Source organism: Spea bombifrons, chromosome 4 (assembly GCF_027358695.1).
Source record: "Spea bombifrons isolate aSpeBom1 chromosome 4, aSpeBom1.2.pri, whole genome shotgun sequence".
NCBI lineage: Eukaryota > Metazoa > Chordata > Amphibia > Anura > Pelobatidae > Spea > Spea bombifrons.
Genome location: NC_071090.1, coordinates 78,043,857 through 78,064,838, shown reverse-complemented (window position 1 = coordinate 78,064,838; position 20,982 = coordinate 78,043,857). Strand labels below are relative to the sequence as shown.

The 20,982-nt window shown below is 39.1% G+C and overlaps 1 protein-coding gene across 7 annotated transcripts in view; it reads left to right on the top strand.

Moving 5' to 3' along the window:
- The window catches only part of TJP1 (tight junction protein 1), a 135,740-nt gene extending 116,050 nt beyond the window's left edge, over positions 1-19,690 (top strand). For 3 of the 7 annotated variants that reach the window (XM_053465315.1, XM_053465318.1, XM_053465319.1), the window contains 18 exons: positions 137-287; positions 1,241-1,349; positions 1,730-1,949; positions 4,142-4,326; positions 4,970-5,065; positions 5,162-5,244; positions 5,754-5,964; positions 6,307-6,407; positions 6,888-7,232; positions 7,912-8,160; positions 8,670-9,536; positions 9,713-9,807; positions 10,219-10,443; positions 13,921-14,072; positions 14,165-14,633; positions 15,231-15,448; positions 15,971-16,114; positions 17,970-19,690. In XM_053465315.1, coding sequence (XP_053321290.1) covers positions 137-287; positions 1,241-1,349; positions 1,730-1,949; positions 4,142-4,326; positions 4,970-5,065; positions 5,162-5,244; positions 5,754-5,964; positions 6,307-6,407; positions 6,888-7,232; positions 7,912-8,160; positions 8,670-9,536; positions 9,713-9,807; positions 10,219-10,443; positions 13,921-14,072; positions 14,165-14,633; positions 15,231-15,448; positions 15,971-16,114; positions 17,970-18,064 — 4,015 coding nt within the window. In that variant the 3' untranslated portion in view covers positions 18,065-19,690. The remainder of the gene's footprint in view (positions 1-136; positions 288-1,240; positions 1,350-1,729; positions 1,950-4,141; positions 4,327-4,969; positions 5,066-5,161; positions 5,245-5,753; positions 5,965-6,306; positions 6,408-6,887; positions 7,233-7,911; positions 8,161-8,669; positions 9,537-9,712; positions 9,808-10,218; positions 10,444-13,920; positions 14,073-14,164; positions 14,634-15,230; positions 15,449-15,970; positions 16,115-17,969) is intronic. The other 4 variants (XM_053465316.1, XM_053465317.1, XM_053465320.1 and 1 more) reach the window with 4 other exon arrangements.
- The last annotated feature ends 1,292 nt before the right edge of the window (positions 19,691-20,982 follow it).

Genomic DNA, 20,982 nt, shown 5'->3' with positions numbered 1-20,982 from the left:
TGTGTTCTTTGTGGTACTTGCCAATTATGGTTCTAAACTGGCTTGAGAGTATTGATATTCTGTCTAATTTTATATATGGGTTAGTTGATTTTTCTTATGCTGCATTGTTTTTTTTCAATTTCTTTTCTGTTTTTAGGCCGAGTATGAAACTGGTGAAGTTCAGGAAGGGAGACAGTGTTGGGTTACGTCTCGCAGGTGGTAATGATGTTGGGATTTTTGTGGCCGGCGTTTTGGAGGACAGTCCTGCAGCTAAAGAAGGCTTAGAAGAAGGCGATCAAATTCTTCGAGTAAGCGACAACCTTCTTAGGAATAGATGTTGAGGTTGAATAAGAGGAACTTTCTTCTATGCTGATTATGAATGAAATGTATTGCTAAACGAAATGCTTGCATAAATCAAATGTTGGCAGAATATTCAGCAAGAAGAATAAAGAAGAATAAAGGGCTGTGTTTATTACAGCTTTAATAGTTTTGATGATGCATCAAAACTACTGATTGAATGATTACAAAAAACTAGGTGGTGTTGACTCTGCTGCAGACTTCTCAAGAGCCTTTCAATACCAAAGAAATCTCAAAAGATTATATTGTTATCCCATAGAGAATTGCTATTGCCTGCTTATAATTATGGTTCATTCAGCACAACATGAATATTAAAGATGGGTGAACTGGGTGGTGGCACAGCACAAGCTAAGCTTCAGCTCATGTACAGCCTGCAGCAAACTGGAGTCGCCCACAACCAGTGAGGTCTGTATGGATGCTTGTCAGTCACAGTGGATTTACACATAGTCCACGCACACCTACATTCTTGTCATGTTGGGGTTAAGACATGTCTTGCTCAGCCAGCGACAATACCATGCTGTACAAAAGTATTTTCCCCTTTCCTGGTTTCTGTTTTTCCATATTTGTCACACGTAAATGTTTCAGATCATCAAGCTAATTTTAATATTCGACAAAGCTAATGCGAGTAAATGGAAAATGCCATTTTTAAATGATTTCGTGTATAGGAGGAAAGAAGCTATGTAACCCTACCTGACCTTGGAAAGAGGACCCCCACTTTAGTTATTAAATCAACCAACCAATTTACCAAATTTACCAGATGCAACAGGACCTAACACAGCATTCCACAATAAGAACACCCTACCAGAGGCAAACTTGGTGGTGTTAGGATGATAGTCTGGGGCTTTTGCTTCTGCTTTGCTTCTTCAACCATGAATTCTGCACTTAAACAAATATCTGCTTGCAGGTAAACAATGTGGACTTCACTAACATAATAAGAGAAGAAGCAGTTCTTTTCCTACTTGACTTACCCAAAGGTGAAGAGGTGACTATTCTTGCCCAGAAAAAGAAGGATGGTGAGTATTCTCTATTGAATATGTATGAAGGGTTGTTGTGGTAAACGTGTAATTATGAAACAGACCGTTTTACAGGGAAATGTATATTCTAAACATCTGATGAATCATTTTTATGAAATATGTAGTGTTTGTGGTTACCATTTATTTTAAGTATGCAATTGCATTCATTGATCAGCTACTCCAATTGCATTCATTGATCAGCTACTCCAATAGGTTTGTTGGCCCCAGGAAGCTAATACCGATATACCTTCAGTTCTTTCATATAATGTTAGATATTATTTTTTTCTGGTTTGTAAACCATTTAATTATCCCGAGAAAATGCCATTGTGTACTTGGCTGCTTTTTAACAGACATTTACGGTTACTTCATTATTCTTCCAGTTTATCGACGAATTGTTGAATCGGATGTTGGAGATTCTTTTTATATCCGGACGCATTTTGAATATGAGAAAGAATCGCCCTATGGGCTAAGTTTTAATAAAGGCGAGATCTTCCGAGTGGTGGATACACTCTACAATGGGAAGCTGGGATCATGGCTGGCCATCAGAATTGGCAGAAACCACAAAGAAGTGGAAAGAGGGATTATCCCAAACAAAAACAGGTGCAGTAAAATGCCCACAGTCGTTGGATAGCATGTGGTATACACGTGTAGTGTGTGCGTATATTTCATATATATTTATGTATGTATAACTGCATGCAGACTGGAGCATGTGTTTAGTTATTGGTTTTGAAGGACAAGACTTCTATCTTAAAGTCCACTGAACAAGAAGTTGCTGAAATAGCAGTTTATTATTCTAATTCCAATAGGACACAAGCTATCATCTGCATGCAGTAAAACACACTGACGCCCATGCAAAATAGAGTTCAGCATTGTAAAATAAATGTATAGTGTATAATGGTTGATTGTTGTGGGCACCGGTGTCCTAAATACATATCCGTTTCATCGCCGTATGCGCTTCTAGCCGCAGATTACTACTTTCCGGTTCGTTACACACCAAATGTAGGGCTGCAACAACTAATCGATAAAATCGATAATAATCGATAATGAAATTCGTTGGCAACGAATTTCATTATCGATTAGTTGAATCGATTATTATCGATTATAAAATGAGGGTTTTTTCAGAGCAAACGCTCTGAAAAATCCCCCTCATTATATAATCCATTTAGTCTGACTCACCGTCTCACAGCAGCAGCTCCTACTTACTCCCCCTCCCTGTAATCACTGTGACAACTGGCCCCGCCCCTTCCTTCTCCAGGCCAGAACCACATGGCTGTGACACTCATCTAACTGTAAGTATATGTACATATATATATATATATATATATATAATGTGTATGTGTATATATATATATATATATATATATAATGTGTATGTGTGTATGTATATATATATATATATATATATATATATAATGTGTATGTGTGTATGTGTATATATATATATATAATGTGTATGTGTGTGTGTATATATATATATATATATATATATATATATATATATATATATATATATATATATATAATGTGTATATATATATGTATATATGTATGTAATATATATATATATATATATATGTGTATGTATGTAATATATTTGGGCTACTGAAAGTTAGGGGAGGTGGGGGTTAATTTAGGGGCAGTTATGGTTAGTGGGGTGTTTAGGGTTAATTTAGGGGCAGTTATGTTAATAGGGTGTTTAGGGTTAATTTAGGAGCAGCTGTGGTTAATGGGGTGTTTGGGGTTAATTTGAGGCAGTTGTAGTTAATGGTGTGTTTAGGGTTAATTTAGGGGATGCTGTGGTTGATGGGGTCTTTAGGGTTAATTTAGGGGATGCTGTGGTTAAGGGGGTGTTAAGGGTTAATTTAGGGGCAGTTATGGTTAATGGGGAGTTTAGGGTTAATTTAGGGGAATCTAAATCCTGGGGGCAGTGAAGTGACATATGTGGGGGTATAAGGCATATACAGTATATAAGGCATATGGGGGGAGGGCAGTGTGGCATGTCTGGGGAGGAAGGAGTGGTGTATCAGGGTGTATAAGGCATATCTGGGGGTAGAGTGGCATATCTGGGGGTAGAGAAGTGGCATGTCTGGGAAGCAGGGTGGCATGTCTGGGGAGGATGGAGTGGGGTATCAGGGGATATAAGGTGTATCAGGCACAGTGGCAGATGTGGGAGGCAGCGTGGAGTGGCAGATGTGGGAGGCAGCGTGGCAGATGTGGGAGGCATTGTGGAGTGGCAGATGTGGGAGGCAGCATGGCGTGGCATATGTGGGGAGGGCAGGGTGGCATGTCTGGGGAGGATGGAGTGGTGTTTCAGGGGGTATAAGGCGTATCAGGCACAGTGGCATGTGGGGGGTAGAGTGGAGTGGCAGATGTGGGAGGCAGCGTGGCGTGGCAGATGTGGGAGGCAGCGTGGAGTGGCAGATGTGGGAGGCAGCGTGGAGTGGCAGATGTGGGAGGCAGCGTGGAGTGCTGTGGTAGGCAGCGTGGCATATGTGGGGGGGCAGCATGGCATGTCTGGGAGGCAGCGTAGCAAGCCTGGGCTCAAATGTGCATATATTGGGGGGCTGGTTGGGAAATAAAGACAAGAAATTTATTATCAAAGTTTTTTTTATTCTGCTGTTTGTATTTAATATCATTTGTTTAGTAAATTATTTTAAATAAATGAAAAATTTACATTCATTTTTTTTATCCGATTAATCGATTAATCGAAAAAATAATCGGCCAACTAATCGATTATTAAAATAATCGTTAGTTGCAGCCCTAACCAAATGTATCGTTTCTGCCTTTACCAGAGCCGAACAGCTTGCAAGCGTGCAGTACACTCTCCCTAAAACCGCCGGTGGAGATCGTGCAGATTTTTGGAGGTTTCGTGGTCTCCGTAGTTCCAAGAGAAATCTGAGAAAAAGCCGAGAAGATCTTTCTGCCCAACCTGTCCAGACAAAGTTCCCAGCATATGAAAGAGTCGTCCTCCGAGAAGGTTGTCTTAGTTTCATATTCTATGCCTTTTGGAATGCCTGGTAAAGTTGCGAACGGTCGTTTGTGATTTAAACAATAGCTTCGACTTAACGTTTTATGGGGTCAGTTATTTGCTTCTGCTCATGTTTGGATGATATAAGAAATGTGCAGATGTAATCACCATCAATTTGCTTTACTGATTAGTCATTCTTAGAGCAAAAATACTAAAACATTTCTAAAACAAAATAAATAATAATAATTGCTGGATCATTGATTGTCTTTGACAGGGGGGTGCGAGACTGACAATTTAGAACATTTTAGCCAGAATTAAATGGAGTGACATGCCTTGAAATGAACTGTGCCAGTGGACTCTCTGTATAATGCCCATAGTCCATGCTCTTTACAGCTCCTAATCATACAGCAGAGCGCCTGTTCTGCTAAATGTAGTAATGTAAACATAATCCTTGGTACTTTTAATTGACTACTCCCAGAAATAATTTACATTTGACAACTTTTTTCCAACCCAGTCGCAATGCGAAAAGCAGGCACAGGTTTATCATTGTGACTTCAGAGGCAGACCGATCCACTAAGATGTATTTGGTTAACAATTAATTTGTCTAAGTGGAGCAGAAGATTTAAAGGTTTCTTGATCACATCTCTTCCAGCTGGATTTCTCAGGCCTGTGGTTATCTTTGGTCCTATTGCTGATGTTGCACGAGAGAAGCTGGCGAGAGAAGAGCCAGATATTTATGAGGTCGCAAGTAAGTTGTTACATGAAAAGTCCATATGTATTTGAGCAGATTGGTTTGAATTTTCTTATTTTTTTGTTTTTAAATCCTTTATTTTTTTGTTGTCAGGGAGTGAACCAAGAGACGCAGGCACTGACCAGCGAAGCTCTGGAATCATCCGTCTTCACACTATCAAGCAGATTATTGACCGGGTGAGTGGTTTACTATTCAGCATGTTTTGGGAGTGTATGGTTTCTGCATTGATGCATATTGATTCAATACCATTTTATATTTGGCCTATATATTGTCCCTGTATACAAAGAAATCCAGCATATCAAAAACTTCAAGCGCATTTATCATTTATTTTAATCTTATTTTTTTTTCTTGGCAATCACAAAAAGGAATGTTTTAAATGTCCTGTAGTATTATACAGGCTGAGCTCCGGGAGCTAGGGAGACTGCTTATAAAAGTCCACAATTCACCATTTAAATGAGCTAGTTCGGGAGATCTCCCTTGTACCCAGCCCATTGAGCAGAGGTACACTGGCATCAGTGATTGCCAATCTGCTCTACTGTACCTGTTGCCCTAAGCCTTAAAATATTTACTGCTTTTCCTTTCATACTGCAGCAGAAAAGGAATTCGCTTCCTCCCTGTAGTATATCAGAAGAGAGGCTGAAAAACTTACCCTTTCTTACCTCTGCTACACATTATTTTTCTGCAGGATAAGCATGCTCTTCTTGATGTGACTCCAAATGCGGTAGATCGCTTGAACTACGCACAGTGGTACCCAATAGTTGTGTTCCTCAACCCGGACTCCAAGCAGGGTGTGAAGACCATGAGAACGAGGTTGTGCCCTGAGTCGCGCAAAAGTGCCAGAAAATTATATGAACGTTCACACAAACTACGCAAAAACAATCACCATCTTTTCACAAGTAAGTAGATGTTCAACCTTTTAAAGTAAATATATAGCCATCTTTAATTGTGTTCCAGTAAGTAGAAGACCACCAATTGCATAACCTAAAGGCCCTCCACTCCAAAAAAATAAATTAAAATTATTTCCCGCCTGAAATAAGCAGACTATCAAGTATACACATGCCTGCCATACATATACAAAATGTCTGGCCATTAGGACGTAATATTGTACATAATACGCTGAGAATTCTATGCATTTATGCAGTTTGTCATAGTTGTATAGTCTTGGTTCCTTCTAAATGTGTAGATATAATAATCTGGTAACGTTTGTATTAAATCCACACAAATCTTTATTTTCACAGCTACCATTAATTTAAATTCTATGAATGATGGCTGGTATGGAGCACTGAAGGAGGCTGTTCAACAGCAACAGAACCAACTGGTTTGGGTCTCAGAGGGCAAAGTAAGAATTGTTCCAATATTTTTAGTATTTCCGTGCATGTGTTTTGTGGGAATGTTTTCAACATACTCACTAGAATGAAGTGCCTGGAATTCACTTAGAAGCTGCAAATGTACGTATGATCCTGCTCAACCGGCCTTTGATTTAGATGTCATGCACTGTAAAAGTGATGCTCACTTTCTAAATATGTTTAATGAAGGCAGTTCCAACAAAGTGTATAGCGCTAAATTTTCTTCCTGGAAGTGCCTTTTGTAATACACATTCTATTTTTCCCTGTTTCACAATTGCATACAATGTATAATTCAGTTCATTGGTAGATCTGTTGTCTTGCTAAAGCAGTTGTGACATGTTTGACTCCCGGCAAAGTGTTGCTTGTGTAGTGGATTGCAAAGATATGAAAAGATATCTGAGTCTTCCAGAGAAGATTCCTGATCTTTAGTTAGGAAGTACTAATGTGGTATAACTTGGCTTCATTCGGTGCAGGCAGAAGGTGGCACAGATGATGATCTTGATTTGCATGACGACCGTCTATCCTACTTGTCAGCACCAGGTAGTGAATACTCAATGTATAGCACTGATAGCAGGCACACATCTGACTATGAAGATACAGACACAGAAGGTGGGGCATACACTGACCAGGATCTGGACGAGACTCTTAATGATGAAGCTGGCACTCCTCCAGAGTCTGCCATCACTCGCTCCTCTGAACCTGTCAGAGATGACACATCAGGAATTCAGGAGAACCAAACCTATCCTACTTTTCCACCTCAGCCACAGCCAATTCATAGAACTGATTCTCCTGGGTATAAAAATGTAGCACCTCAACAGGTAAGCCCATTTTTGTATTTGTGGGTTGTACGTAACAGATTTGTCTGTTTGCCATGTTAATCTTTTATGTACCGTCTTAACCTTGTATTTATACATTGCAGTAAATAAAGTGTGCCTTATATATGAGAACCTTGAGCATCATCTAGTGATAACCTTGACCAGTCCGTTCCAACAGTGCCTCTAGTTTTGTATAGACACAGCTTTAAAGTTTGGAAACAAAAACGGTTTATTGCACCCCAGGAAACCACATGGAAGCCATGCATCTATGTTTAACTGTTACATGCTATCAATTCCTTTAACACTGGGACTTCATTTTAGCATGTTCATAAAGGACACGCGAGTGCCTCAGCTGCTAATTAGTGTATGTCATATTGCCTCATAGTTTCATGGAACAGGGATTTCTAACGAATAACTCGGCAGCTCTTACTGAACTTTACAGACTACAGTGACATGGTTGTGAATTGTGCCATATGGTAACAATTGATGTAGTTCCACCTAGGGTTTCAGGGTCTCCTGTGATCATTTTCCAAGATTCCAAGGGCCAGTAATGAAAGGGAGTTTGAGGGGTTTTTTTTAATGAAGGTTTGCTTTATGATGTATGTACAGTTTCTATATGATTTTGTTTTGTCTTTTTATAATGTTGATTTAAAGTGAAATCAATATTTTACACACTCCACAGAAAGCAGATGCCTTACCTGCAGCCCCTTACCTTTCTCTGCCGTCTGAAACACACCATGCTACTTCAACTGCTGCTGTAAATCCCAATGTAAATCTAAATAATGTCAGATTGGAGGAACCCAACCCTGCCCCTTACAGCTCTTACCAAGCACAAGCTGGCCCCTTGCGATCACCAAATACTGAGGCAGCTCAAATTATGCTAAGAGACCAAGAGCCTTCATCTTTACCAGTGCACATAGACCCAGCAAAGGTACCGGTGCTACACCGTTGCGCAAGTCTCCTCTACTTTCAGTCATACTTGCATCTACAAGTCTTTTCTCTTTAACACCTTCTCCTTAAAACCTTTGGTATACTGGAGATGCCTGCAGTGCAGGTTTCTGCAGTAACAGAGGTATACAGGGATATAGATGTGTTTATTTGGAGCAGTTCACTATGCTGCATCTAAATCACTGGAAATTACCCTGCATGTTGTTTTCCTTTTCCTTGCATGGCTTTAAAATGTTGCACGGTACCCTTTTTCATTATCCCTCTTACTGTTCTGTGTTTACTGGAAACAGTCACATTTTTCTATGTAAAAGGGTTTGTATTCTTTAGTGCACCATATTACGAGTTGGGGGGGGGATATCTTTTCATATTGACCTTAAAACAACAACGAGAATAGTGCATGCAAAGTGCTGTTTTGCTGCTATGGGAGTACAAAATGGAAAAGCAGTTGCTTTATTTTCATTGTTGATGGTCTTCTGTACTTAATTCACGCAGGTTTACAGAAAAGAGCCATATGCTGTGGAGGAAAATCCTAGGCAGAATTATTTGATGAAGCAGCAAGTACTCGGCCATCAAAGGCATGAAAAAGAGACCAATTTGAGTTTTGATTCCCTGCCTGCATATGCAGACAAGCCACTGAATAGAGAATATGATCACTCTTACAGATACGACTCCTCTGTAGATTATGTCGATCAGTTTCCACACAATTACGATCCTCGTATACATTATGACGATCATGTGCCTACTTATGATGACCAGTGGGGTTATTATGATGATAAGCAATCATATCAACAAAGGCCGCAGTTTGACAGCAAACATCCCAGGGACTTCAATGTTAGGCAACACTCAGAAGAAAACCTGGAACATAGCTATTTTCCCCAGCAGCCTCGATTTGAGGAGCCGCCTCCAGCTGCCTATGACAATCGGCCACGTCCACCTAAAAACTACAAGCCTCCTCAAGTACTTTATGATGAACCAACTCCAGCAGAATATGATATGCATATAAGATACAAACCAGAGCCCCAATCCTTCCCTCCTGTACCCTCATCAAAGCCTGCTGAGAAAACACAGTATTTTGATCAACAGCCAAGGAGCTATGAACATACCCCACCCCAAGCATTTACCACTAAACCCGGGCAGTATGATATTTCTCCTAGGCTTGAGACCATGCCGCCTCCAGCACAGGTGAAACCAGAGCCTTTGCCATCAAACACTAAACCATTACCGGCTCCTCCAACTGAAGATGAGGATGACCCAGCCATGAAGCCACAATCCGTGCTTACCAGAGTGAAGATGTTTGAAAACAAGAGGGCCACCCAAGGGGAAAAGAACAAGGACATGAATGACATATCCACCATAAAGGTGCGTAGAATTAAGGCTTACAGTTTTTTGAAGTAGATGGCATAATACACCTAAAAACTCTTCCAGCCCTAAAGAGATTGTGTTCTGAACATATGACAAACTATGTAGTTGAAAAAGTAAAACACAATTGCTTTAGTATGATGACTTTAGGCTGTGTTTTTTTTCCCTTTTTTTAGGCTCCCGAAGTTGCACCTAAACCCATAAATGTTCCAGTAAATGCACCAAAAGCAGCCCCACTGCCTCATTATGAACAAGAAAAGCCTGCATATAGGTAAAATTGTTGAAAGTCGTACATGATGTTAAATGTATTGGTTTCCGTGTTGCAACTAATGGAAAGTTACCCCCTTTTGAAAGGGGGTAGCTAGGAAGTTCACAAGTGTACAAATTTTGCCCATCAGTATGTACAATGCAATACAAGTGTGAATTTTACGTACATGACTACTTTTTGTTTCACTCCCCTTATTTATTTATTTTTTTTGTGTTGCGCTAGAAATATGTATAGGTGTGTACACCTATTTTTTGAGATTTGTATCTTCTCTCCTACATTATGAGCAAATCAATTTATGAGGATGAATTTGTGCACATCTGTTATTGAACATTCTATACTTGGAACATTCATAGCACGTTTGCGTTGGGTATCTAAACAGATGTTACAACAAGCTTATGTTCTGGTTTTCCCCAGAGTTCCTGAACCACAGAAACCTCAGGTGAAGCCTCCAGAAGATATAATTCGCTCCAATCACTACGATCCTGATGAAGACGAAGAGTACTATAGGAAGCAGCTCTCGTACTTTGATCGAAGAAGCTTTGACAAGCCCACTCCCCCGCTGTCGGCAAACGTCCTGCCTGAGCCTGCCAAACCCGTGCAGTCTCAGAGCCAACTTAGCTTTAACAGCTACCCCTCCAAGTACGTTCTGACATGCTGCACTTGTCTCTCTGTGACCTCTTCATTGCACCCACATCCTGACCTTTTGCAGTAAGAGGAGTAACACCTCATGTGTGTGAAAGGTGTTTCTGTGACTCGGTTCTTGCCTAATCTTTTGTGAAAGATATGAGCTTTCCTGAGATTTTGTCATTTTGGGGTTCTAATGACCGTATTCACTGCAGGTATCTGGTTACCCATTTGCTAATAGGCCTCCTTTCTGAAGGTTTCTAGACACAAACCAAATGTTTACTATTTAACCAGTCCAACCGGTATCTTGGAAATATTATCTTTTTTGCACTTTACGTTTATTTTACAGATGCTATATGTGCTATATGAATTCTGATTAGTTAGTATGAGGCTTTAAACTGTGATAATTTTTAAATATTTGGCCTTAAACTAAACCAATATGTCTGCCTTACATATAGACCGGTAAAACAGTCCAACCAGGCTGCTTTTAAGTTAGTTTTCACTGCAATGGTTTCTCTTGTACACTGCAGTGTATATTCTGATCCCCTTCTAGGCTGTTACTCAATCTGTCCTTTATGCTCACGTACGATATTCTAAAAGACTACTACATAAATATACAATGCAATCCTGTAACCTTTCTGCTGGTTGTGGTTTATTCTAAAGTCGGGCTCCTGAGTTTAATAATTAGCTAATGTTTTCTTCTGCTGTCAACCTTCCTCCTGCTTTAACACAGATGACTGGTACTGTTATTAGTAGGAATGGGTAGGGGTCTTCTAACGCCCACCTGCTCAAATTCTGTTAGCATGGACTAAATGGAGGGCTTTCACCTATAGCAAAAAAATAATAATCCTATGGCAGCAATAATAAGGCAAGTAGATATATTGTCTTACAGGGAAGGTGGTTCCTCTTCATGTGGTTAAGGTGCTATCTAGGGGCTGCACACTTCAGTTATCTAAAGGTCCTGTTTTGTTCAAATGTTCTTATGCTTTTTTTAAAGAAGATAAAAAATGATATTGCTTTTTATACCTCTTTTTGCTATTTGTTGTGTCTACTTTTCTATGTTCTTTGTTCTGTAAATTAAGTTGTCTCCTCTGAGACCAGTCTGACTCCAGATGGCAAATAACCTTTCTGAATAGAAAGACACCATAAGGGTTCTTCAGGAAATACTTGAATATGGGGAATTCGCGTTGGGTGATATGTGCACTAGAATAGTTCACACCATGTTGAGGACACGGATGTATACTATATGGACAAAAGTATTGGGACACCTGACCATTACACCTACAGGGACTTTTATGACATTGTATGCTAAATACATAGGCATTAATGTGTAGTTGGTCCCTCTTTGCAGCTTTCTCTTCCATGGGAAGGCTTTTCACAAGATTTTTGGAGTGTTTCTGTGGGCATTTTTGCCCACTCATCTAGTATGAGTTGGCCCATTTTCTGTTAAATGTGCTGTTTTAGCCAGAAGCTCCAAACTTCATCCTATAGTTTATCATGCCAGGCATCCTGTCTTTATTAGGACATAGGCACACTCCTACATATACATTAACTTGTTTTCACCCTGTGAGCTCACCTGTTTATCCAGGCAACCAGATAAGAACCACATGATATGTCTAGATCTTTCCCTTGAGCATGGATTACATTGGCCTCATAGAAAGTATAGGCTGAATAATAGAAATATTACTAATTAAGTACCATTGATTTATATTTGTGTAGCAATGAGGAGAACATGATATGAAAGTGTGTGTGTGTATATATATGTATGTGTATATATATATATATATATATATATATATATATATATATATTAGTGTGTGTGTCTGTGTGAAATTTTTTTGAAAAAAAAAAAATAAAATACCTTAAACAACAGCTTAAAGTGTGCATTTGAAACCCTAAACACTTAAGAATGTTATGATGACCTTGTCCATTGCCTCATAACCACAGAATAATACCGTGTACTCCCATACAAGCTGCGCTAAGCATCTCAAACTGTTTTCATTAGTCTTGGTTAAACATGTTTGAAGTGGGCTGGTTTTTAAGACCCTTTAAAGTCTGAGTCAAATAATTTAAGACGATGGACACAATCTTCTCTCTTGGACACGTTGTGTTTCACCTTTTTTGCATCCATCTCTCTGGATGCATACCTCTGTGGCTTCCAAAAATATATCTAGCTGACTTTTATCGCCAAAATAACATAGGGGTCTTAAAAATACAACATAAAGTGAATCGGCAGGAGGTCTTTCTTTTAATGGTGTAATATAGATAAAATCCAAACATCCTGCAGCCAGTATTCTACGATGCGTCTGTTAAAGGGAAAATAGCTTCGGCTGTACAGAAAAAAACATTTGTGTGGTTCCTTTAATAAAGCTTCTTACCCTAACATCTTGTAGCTCCAAGGCACATAAGTTTCTGAGCCCAAAAAAAGTTATTTAGCTTTTGGCTCAGACATATTCTGCCCTCAGTTATGTCTGCCAGTCCTGTGTTTCATCTAATGATGGTCAGTGTTTATCTTTGTTTGGGGGAGCGGGGGGTCAGTCACAATCCCACTTTACAATCTTCTGTAACCCAAACGTTTCTTAACCTTCTTCCTACTTTGTGATATTGGTTTGTCCTGCATTGTTTTCTCCAAAGTTGCAATGACGTGTTCGTTTTGTATTAGTTGGTAGTCCTGTAACAGTAGATGGTGCATTAAAGCCGTGTTGGATGTCTTTTGTTACACAGTAATGATCAGATGCAACATATGAATTGCTTTAAGTTAGAATGACCCTTTTCTTTCGTTCTTCTGTCACATTTGCTTTGCCACAACGTAGATTTCTTGGCTCTTACACTAGCTATGACTACTTGAAAAGGAGCATCAAGTGGTAAGATTGGCATTAACATAAGGCTGCATTTTGAGACATCATTCCTTTATAGATTCATTATGGCGTTATGTGCACCCAGGACATAAGGGAAAAAATCTTATTTTTTTTTAATTTCCCCTTTAATTGAAGAAAAACAATTCTAACATACAATTTTTTTTTAAATTATTCCTTTTTAGTGATTGTCCGTTTGTGACTTTATAACTCTGTGCACATAAAGCTTGCTATTCCTACTTTGGGTGCTTTTCCTGAAACATTTTCTTGTGTCCAGCGTTCAAAAGTAAATAGACCTCCTTAAAAATAATAAAATTGGGAATGTGTAGATGTTTATCATAGTCAACCTGAGTAAACCATTTATAAATGAGCAGACATTGCTGACTCTTGTTTTGCTGCTTAAATGAGGCTGAATTCATACATTTGCAGTGTACGATACACAAGTCATCTACCGTCTGTGTCCAGTTGTCAGTGTTACATTATCATCTCAGCCATGTGTTGTCTTAGAACTCTCTTGTATAGAGTTTGCTGTCCCTGTAGTTGAATGTAAGCCCTGTGCACTATCCCAAACTTTTATATAATTCATGCAACGCTAAGTATACCTTTGGAAGTAACTGTTTCACTCAAAATTTTACAGGGGAAAACCTGCAGATCCCGAGCCTCTTGACAGAACGGTTGGTGAGAAACGCTACGATCCGGTTCCACAGGTTACACCCTCATCACAGTATAGCCAGCAGTCTCCAGTGCTTGTGAACCATTCAACGCATTTGAAACACACACTTCCGGAAAGTACGTATGGTGGTCTTTGTTCTACTTCTCTTTCAAGGCTTTAGTGTCATTAAATGCCATTTACAATTTATATTTTTGTGTCTGTTTTACAGTAAACTCTGTGTCGGTGGACATTCCAAGTTCCACCTTGACCAAACCAGAACCACCACCAGCGCAGGCCAAGCCTACGCTTTTCAGACCTTCTAATCGGGAGGACACCGTGCAGTCAAATTACTTTCCCCAGAAAAGCTTTCCAGACAAAAGCCCCATTAATGGCACAGAACAGACGACGAAAACGGTTACACCATCCTACAATCGCTTTACTCCAAAGCCTTACACGAGTACAGCCAGGCCCTTTGAACGCAAGTTTGAAAGCCCCAAATTCAACCACAATCTTCTGCCAAATGAAGCACAAGCAAAACCTGAGCTGCCCACCAAGCCTCAGAATTCTCCCCAGCCTATTTTAAAATCGAGTAATGCCGTAATGCCACCGGAGCTGGACGTCTCATCCAAACCAGCGGAGAGCAAGCCTAAATTTCAACCAAATAATGTTAATGCAGTGCCTAAAGCGATTCCAGTCAGGTAAGGTTATGTGATATTTTAGTGTAGAAAAGAATTCCTAACGCTGTTTAAAATAAAACATCAAAAGAGACTATTCAATAAGCACTACATTTATAAACTTTCAAATCTGTCCCTCAGCAGCTCAGTCAGTAGTTCAGTTTGGCTGAACCTGCAGCCATTAAAGTTGGTTCCATACGATATGATCTAAACTCTTCAGGAAGCTTTACAAATGGCCTACGTTTCAGCTGCCTAACTCTCTTTGAAAGTTCACTATTCAGGGAGTGGTAAGTTTCGTTAGAAAACAGTGCAGTTTGGCCAAGTTCCTAGTTAGCCTTTTCCAGTAAGTACTAAGAATTAGAACAGTTATTCTATATTAAGCACCAATGTATTACGCAGCACTGTAAAATTTAAGCACATACATAAAAAAATATACGTTTGCACATACAGACACAACAGGAATTGAGGACACTGCCGTTCCTGGCAAGGATGGTGGTCTTGTGAGGTCCCCTCTGAACTTAATAGTTTAACATCAAGGCAGAGTAATCATTGCGCTGTGATGTCTCAGGTCCCGCTTAATGACTTTTGATTGTGGAATGTGTTGCTTTATTTTTATTACAGCCCTTCAGCACTGGAGGATGATGATGAAGATGATGTGCACACGGTTGTGGCAACAGCTAGAGGCATTTTTAACAGTAATGGTGGTGTACTGAGCTCAATAGAGACGGGCGTTAGCATCATAATACCACAAGGAGCAATTCCTGAAGGAATAGAGCAGGAAATTTACTTCAAAGTTTGCAGAGACAACAGCATTTTACCACCCCTAGATAAAGAAAAAGGTAAGGCGTAGAACTGGGTGAAATATTGAGAATCTTTTCTGCTGAGTTACCCCAGAACTGGCGCCTTCGCCTACTTCCACGGTAACTAATGCCGAAGTGATGTCGTTTACATGTGCAAGAAAAGCCTTGTTCATGTAACTGCTTTTTACACATGTTCTTGTAGAACATCTATCCTAGACGTTTATTTTATTTTTATTTAATTTTTGGACGTATAAAAATAAATATTGAGCAGGATTCTAAGCGCTTTGTTCATTTTTAAAACTATAGCAGTAACATTAGCAGTAATACCAAGTCCTAAAACCTTAAATAACATTGCATTTATTGTAACTGGGGAGCGGAGCCCTAAATACTTTATCTGTTTACTTTACTAGCCTGTTCAGTAGAACCTGTAATATATGAAAGACAAAAAAAATCCTCTCTATTCTCTGTATTTAAATGTGAGTTTGCCAAAAGGCTTCCTTATTTTAAATGTGGTATCGTACACCGCTGTGAGGTTTGCTTTATAAATGTTCTCTCTTGCAGGGGAGACGCTGCTCAGTCCCTTGGTTATGTGCGGACCCCATGGATTAAAATTCCTGAAGCCGGTGGAGCTGCGCCTACCACACTGTGCGTCTATGACTCCTGATGGTTGGTCTTTTGCTCTAAAATCATCCGACACCTCGTCGGGTATGCTTTTTTTCCCCACTCTGTCCTATTGGGTCGTTTGGATTCTGTCACTCAGCTGCTTTGGGCAAATCAATGCGCACTTCTCATTTTCAACGTTTCCACACTTGTATGGCTTACTCTGGCATTCAGTAATACTCGTTACCTGTAGACATACAGGCGAGTTAATAAAATCTAGAATAGTAATAGTTTATAATAACATAACTTTATGGAGGTTTAACAAACTAGGATAAACTGCAATCAGTGTCCGTTAAGACTGTGAATTACTTTACCATCCAAAAGAACGTGGGCCTATAAAGTATAGAAGGAGCAGCCTAATTGTGACCTTTGGATGCAGAAGCACTTTGCTATTACCCGAATTAGGGGAAAGAGGCATGCTTTATTTCATATATGAGAAAAGATGAACACGAAGTGGAATCAGGTGGTGGCGACTGACCTGGATTTATATAGTAAAAGGCAGGAAAAAAGTTTACATTTTGTTCGCCTACAAACAGCATTGTTCTTGGATAGTTTTTCTAAATTACCTAAAAGTTTGTAAATAGCTCATCTGCTCTATATGGCCAGTGAGCCTGTCATACATAGTGCCTATTATTATTATCTTTTATTTATATAGCGCCAACAGTTTACGCAGCGTTTAATACAATACAGAAATTCAAGGGGTATGACGACAAGAATTGACAGACTAAGACAAACCGCTACATTTGGTGGAGAGAGACCTGCTTGCAAGCTTACAATCTAGAGGGATATTGCCTAGTAATACTAAATATGATTTCTGATACTGGATTGTATTTATTACGGATTAGTTATTAGCGCTAGGTCCCATGTCTTGGGCTTTGTGGTTTATTTGGCTATGAGTGACGCATGTGTGCAGATATCACATTGGGGTTTATGTTTAAAGATCCATTCTGGTGGAAAGTGGTGCATTCACAAAGGAAACCATTGCACCAAAACTGTCTTTACACACAATCTAGATCCACTTCAGAAATGTTTGCTTCGCGAGGCTAATTATGGATACATCCTTGGATATAATTCCATCTCTTCAGTTTCCCATACAGTGTGCCTATCCTCGAGCGATGGCAATATTTCACCATTGCACTTTACATGCAGTTGGGTCGTCTTACCAGGAAGGCCTTTGCCGTTATAACTGCCATCTGTTACTGATGTCAGAGCCAAGCTAACAAATGTGTCTACATACCGAGTCCTGCGCATAGCCTGTGTTTGTTCTTTATGGTGCTGACGGGTCCAAACTTAAAAATATAACTTGAACATTATATATATATATATATATATTAAAAACATAACCTCTATGTAACTAGGACAATGTTTCTATAAAATGGCATACCTACCGGAGGTGGACCACATCATCTGCATGCTTGTGGCTAACAGGTTTGTTTTGCCATTCAGAATTAATGTGTGTGTATTGTTATATTACAGTACCCTTCATTTAGGTATTTAAATGAATGCTTTTCCCTGCAGCGAGGGATGAAAACTGTGTAATCCATGAAAGAAACGCAAATACTGATGCACATGTTTGTGTGAGGTTTCTTATGTTTAACTTCCAATTATGTCCTCTAGAGTGCAGTGTTGGGGTTTGTACCGGACTGTCCTCTTCCATACCTCCATTATTTATCATCTTTTATTTATATAGCGATAAACATTTACGCAGTGCGTCTCACATTGGATGCATTCACAGGGTATGACAAAAATGTAAAGCTAGCTCTGCACGCAAGCTTACAATCTAGAGGGCGAGCTTTAATGAAGCATGTGAAGAATTCAGCTGCATGTGTAATTGTGTTACCGGGTGTTTCAAAAGCTATCGTGATCAGAGTTTAACCCATTATCTTTAATATATTTACAGGTGATCCAAAACACTGGCAGAATAAGTCCCTTCCAGGTGATCCCAACTATCTTGTCGGAGCAAATTGCGTGTCTGTTTTGATAGACCACTTTTAAGCCTCGGTTGCCGTCAACAGGGATAATGTGAAGTCTGATTGGACCTATTTATCATTACACACATTGAGTATTAACTGATTTTTACGCAACGATGGGACTCAATAGTGTTAGTAATTTTGCCTGAACTTAGATTTTACGGAGTAGACTTAAAAGCCATGGTCAGAATACCGGCCTCCCTACAGGCATGTGAAGGTCGTACCGGTTAAAACGACTTCCTTGTCTTTTATGATTAATGCCTTTTTACGTTGCATAAGTTTGTCTCCAAAGGACCAACGCTCAAACACTACAAAACAGCAATTAACATGATTCCTATTTTCCAACTGTTGCCTGCCACCAGTCTTTTTTTTTTTTTTTTTAACTATATTTTTTCTTGGTAATGTTGGAATTTGATGATGAAGGCTAGCACTTTTTTTTCCCCGTAAGAAAATAAACCTAAAACAAGTATAAAAGTTCCAAAACGTTTAACTGTTGGTGGGATCCCTAAGCATAGTTCATCTCTCTGCTATGTGACTCTGACACAGCGCTAACGCTGTGGTATAAGAGTCCAGCAGCACCGAGCTGAATGTTGCCAAAATAGCTTGAAAATATACATTATGAAAATCTTCCGCGACTGTAAAATTTAAAATACACCCTGCCGTTTTGCTGACCACGTACCACGAGGTCTGTGTCTATGGTTTGGTTTGGCAGCAATATGGCTGACCGTGGTTCAGGTGCTTCTGTGGATCTGTGATATAACCGATTACTACATGCATTTAACCAGCAGGGATGCCTTACCCTCATGTTAGGATAGTCCTCATTATCCTCGTTCTTTCTCTCTCTATTATGAAGTTCATATGGCTTTCTGCGCTTTTATTTTTTCTAGGATAATGTATAATGACAAAAACTTTTAAGGAGAGAAAAAAAAAGATTTATTGTGAACTTATATTTGAAGTGAGCACGAGTGAGATTGGATACTCCTCTCTTCTGCGATCCAGGAGAGGCGAAGGAAAGAGTTTGTTTTTCTGCTATGCATTTGAAAAATTCTCAAAGATGTTACAATGCCTGTACATAAACTGCGTGCATACCACTTTCTCTTTTTTTGGGGTTTTTCCTTTGTGTTTTTTTTTCTTTTTTTGTTTGTAAATTTAACTTTTTTAAGCTTTACTTTTTGTATAAAAAAAAAAAGAAAATTGAACGTTTCTTAAGGATACCTTTGTACTCATACCTTTTTTGAGCCTTGAACTTTGTAACATCTGCAGCAATAAAGCAGCATTTCTACAGTACTCGCCATGAGAACATTTTGAAGCGAAATGCACAAAAATTGCTATCTTTATAAGTGCTGAGCATAACTCCTCAGAATTCTCTAGTTTGATTAATATCTTAAAAGTATCCCTGCTGCAATTTGTGATAAGGATGCTGTACTATGTGCCCTAAAATGTATTTTTTTACTAATAGACGATTTATTATGGCACATCCGCACGGTCTCTTTAGAAGATACAGCACTGCATTCTCTTAATCAGTTATAAGTTCTTCACGTGTGGCTGATTTAATTTTTTTTTTTTGTTAATTTTTCTTTTCATTTGCAGTTATAAATTACACATTTCTAAGTATACAAAATAAAACTGGTTTTAAAATAAAAAAAATAAATCTTCCTAAGGACTTTGTGTGATTTTATGTTTGTTGGTTGGGGGGAAGAAAGACCGGTTACGTTGCATTTTTAAAAGAAAATGGGTGCAGTCACATGTCCATCAACACAACTCTATTAAAGTATGAACCTGTGTTATAGATATACATTAAAATCACAAGTGTGGAAATATATTTTGATGGAATATCAGAGCTCAGGAGGGTCAGCCACCTTTATGCCATAACGGATATGCTGATACTGTGAAATATTTAATATGCGATATATGCGTACAACATAAATATGCCAGTGAAAGAAGAAACGCAGCATTACCATTAACAAAAGTACTGAAATCTGGTAACTCCTTTGCTAACTGCTGTTCTGACAAACATTTTAGGAATTCTCTAAATCATAAGCAAACTAATAACACTGATCAATATTAAATAACATGCCTCCTAATGTGTGTTGTATTTGCATCCTTCCAACTAGGACATTGCAGTCCGCTATAGTTTATAGAGGAGGACATTGCTTTTAAATCTATGAAAGAAAATGCCTGGTGCAAATTTATGGACACTCCAGATTAATCCGTACTTTCCGTACAATCATATGATTCTTTTTCATATGTAGCTTAGTGTTCCAATAGCATTTTTGATACAGTAACTACAGAATCTGATACTGTTGCATAGGATTGCATTATTGAATGAAGCTTTAAACATGTATGAAATAATTGATTAGGTTGTAGGGGGGATTTTCTTGTGCATATTTTTTAAGTGCTTTTAACATCCTTCATTGGTTTTCTATACTGCCACAGGCTACTACCATTAGTGCACCCAAATGTGTGATGTAGAAAAATATGGTATAGGCAATATACAGGACTCAGTCTGCATTTGACCCCCGCAGCTGGCTTCTGCAGAGCTCCTTGTCACTTGGGACTCTATGGTTTGATATGTCTGAGTGAAACTGAGCTGAGGAACGCATTGTGCACTTGGCTGTTCCCACTTACCTGTATGAAGCAGTACAGAGCAAATCTTTAAATCTAGCAATTGTATATATCCGTGTAGAGCTGAATTTTCTTTTTTTTTGTAAATATCTTGTGTGTGCAGTAAGGGCCGAAGCTAGAAGGCAAACGCCCATCTACAATACAGAGCAAAACTAAAGCAGCTGCATTGTGGATGCTTCTTGAACAATCTGACTCGGTTATGTTGACTATAAAACACTTAAAGTAGCTTTTGGTGCATCAAAAGCTTAGCTCAAATACATAAAACGAGTCCTTCACAAGCAAAAACCATCCTGGCACAAGGGAATACCAACAATATTA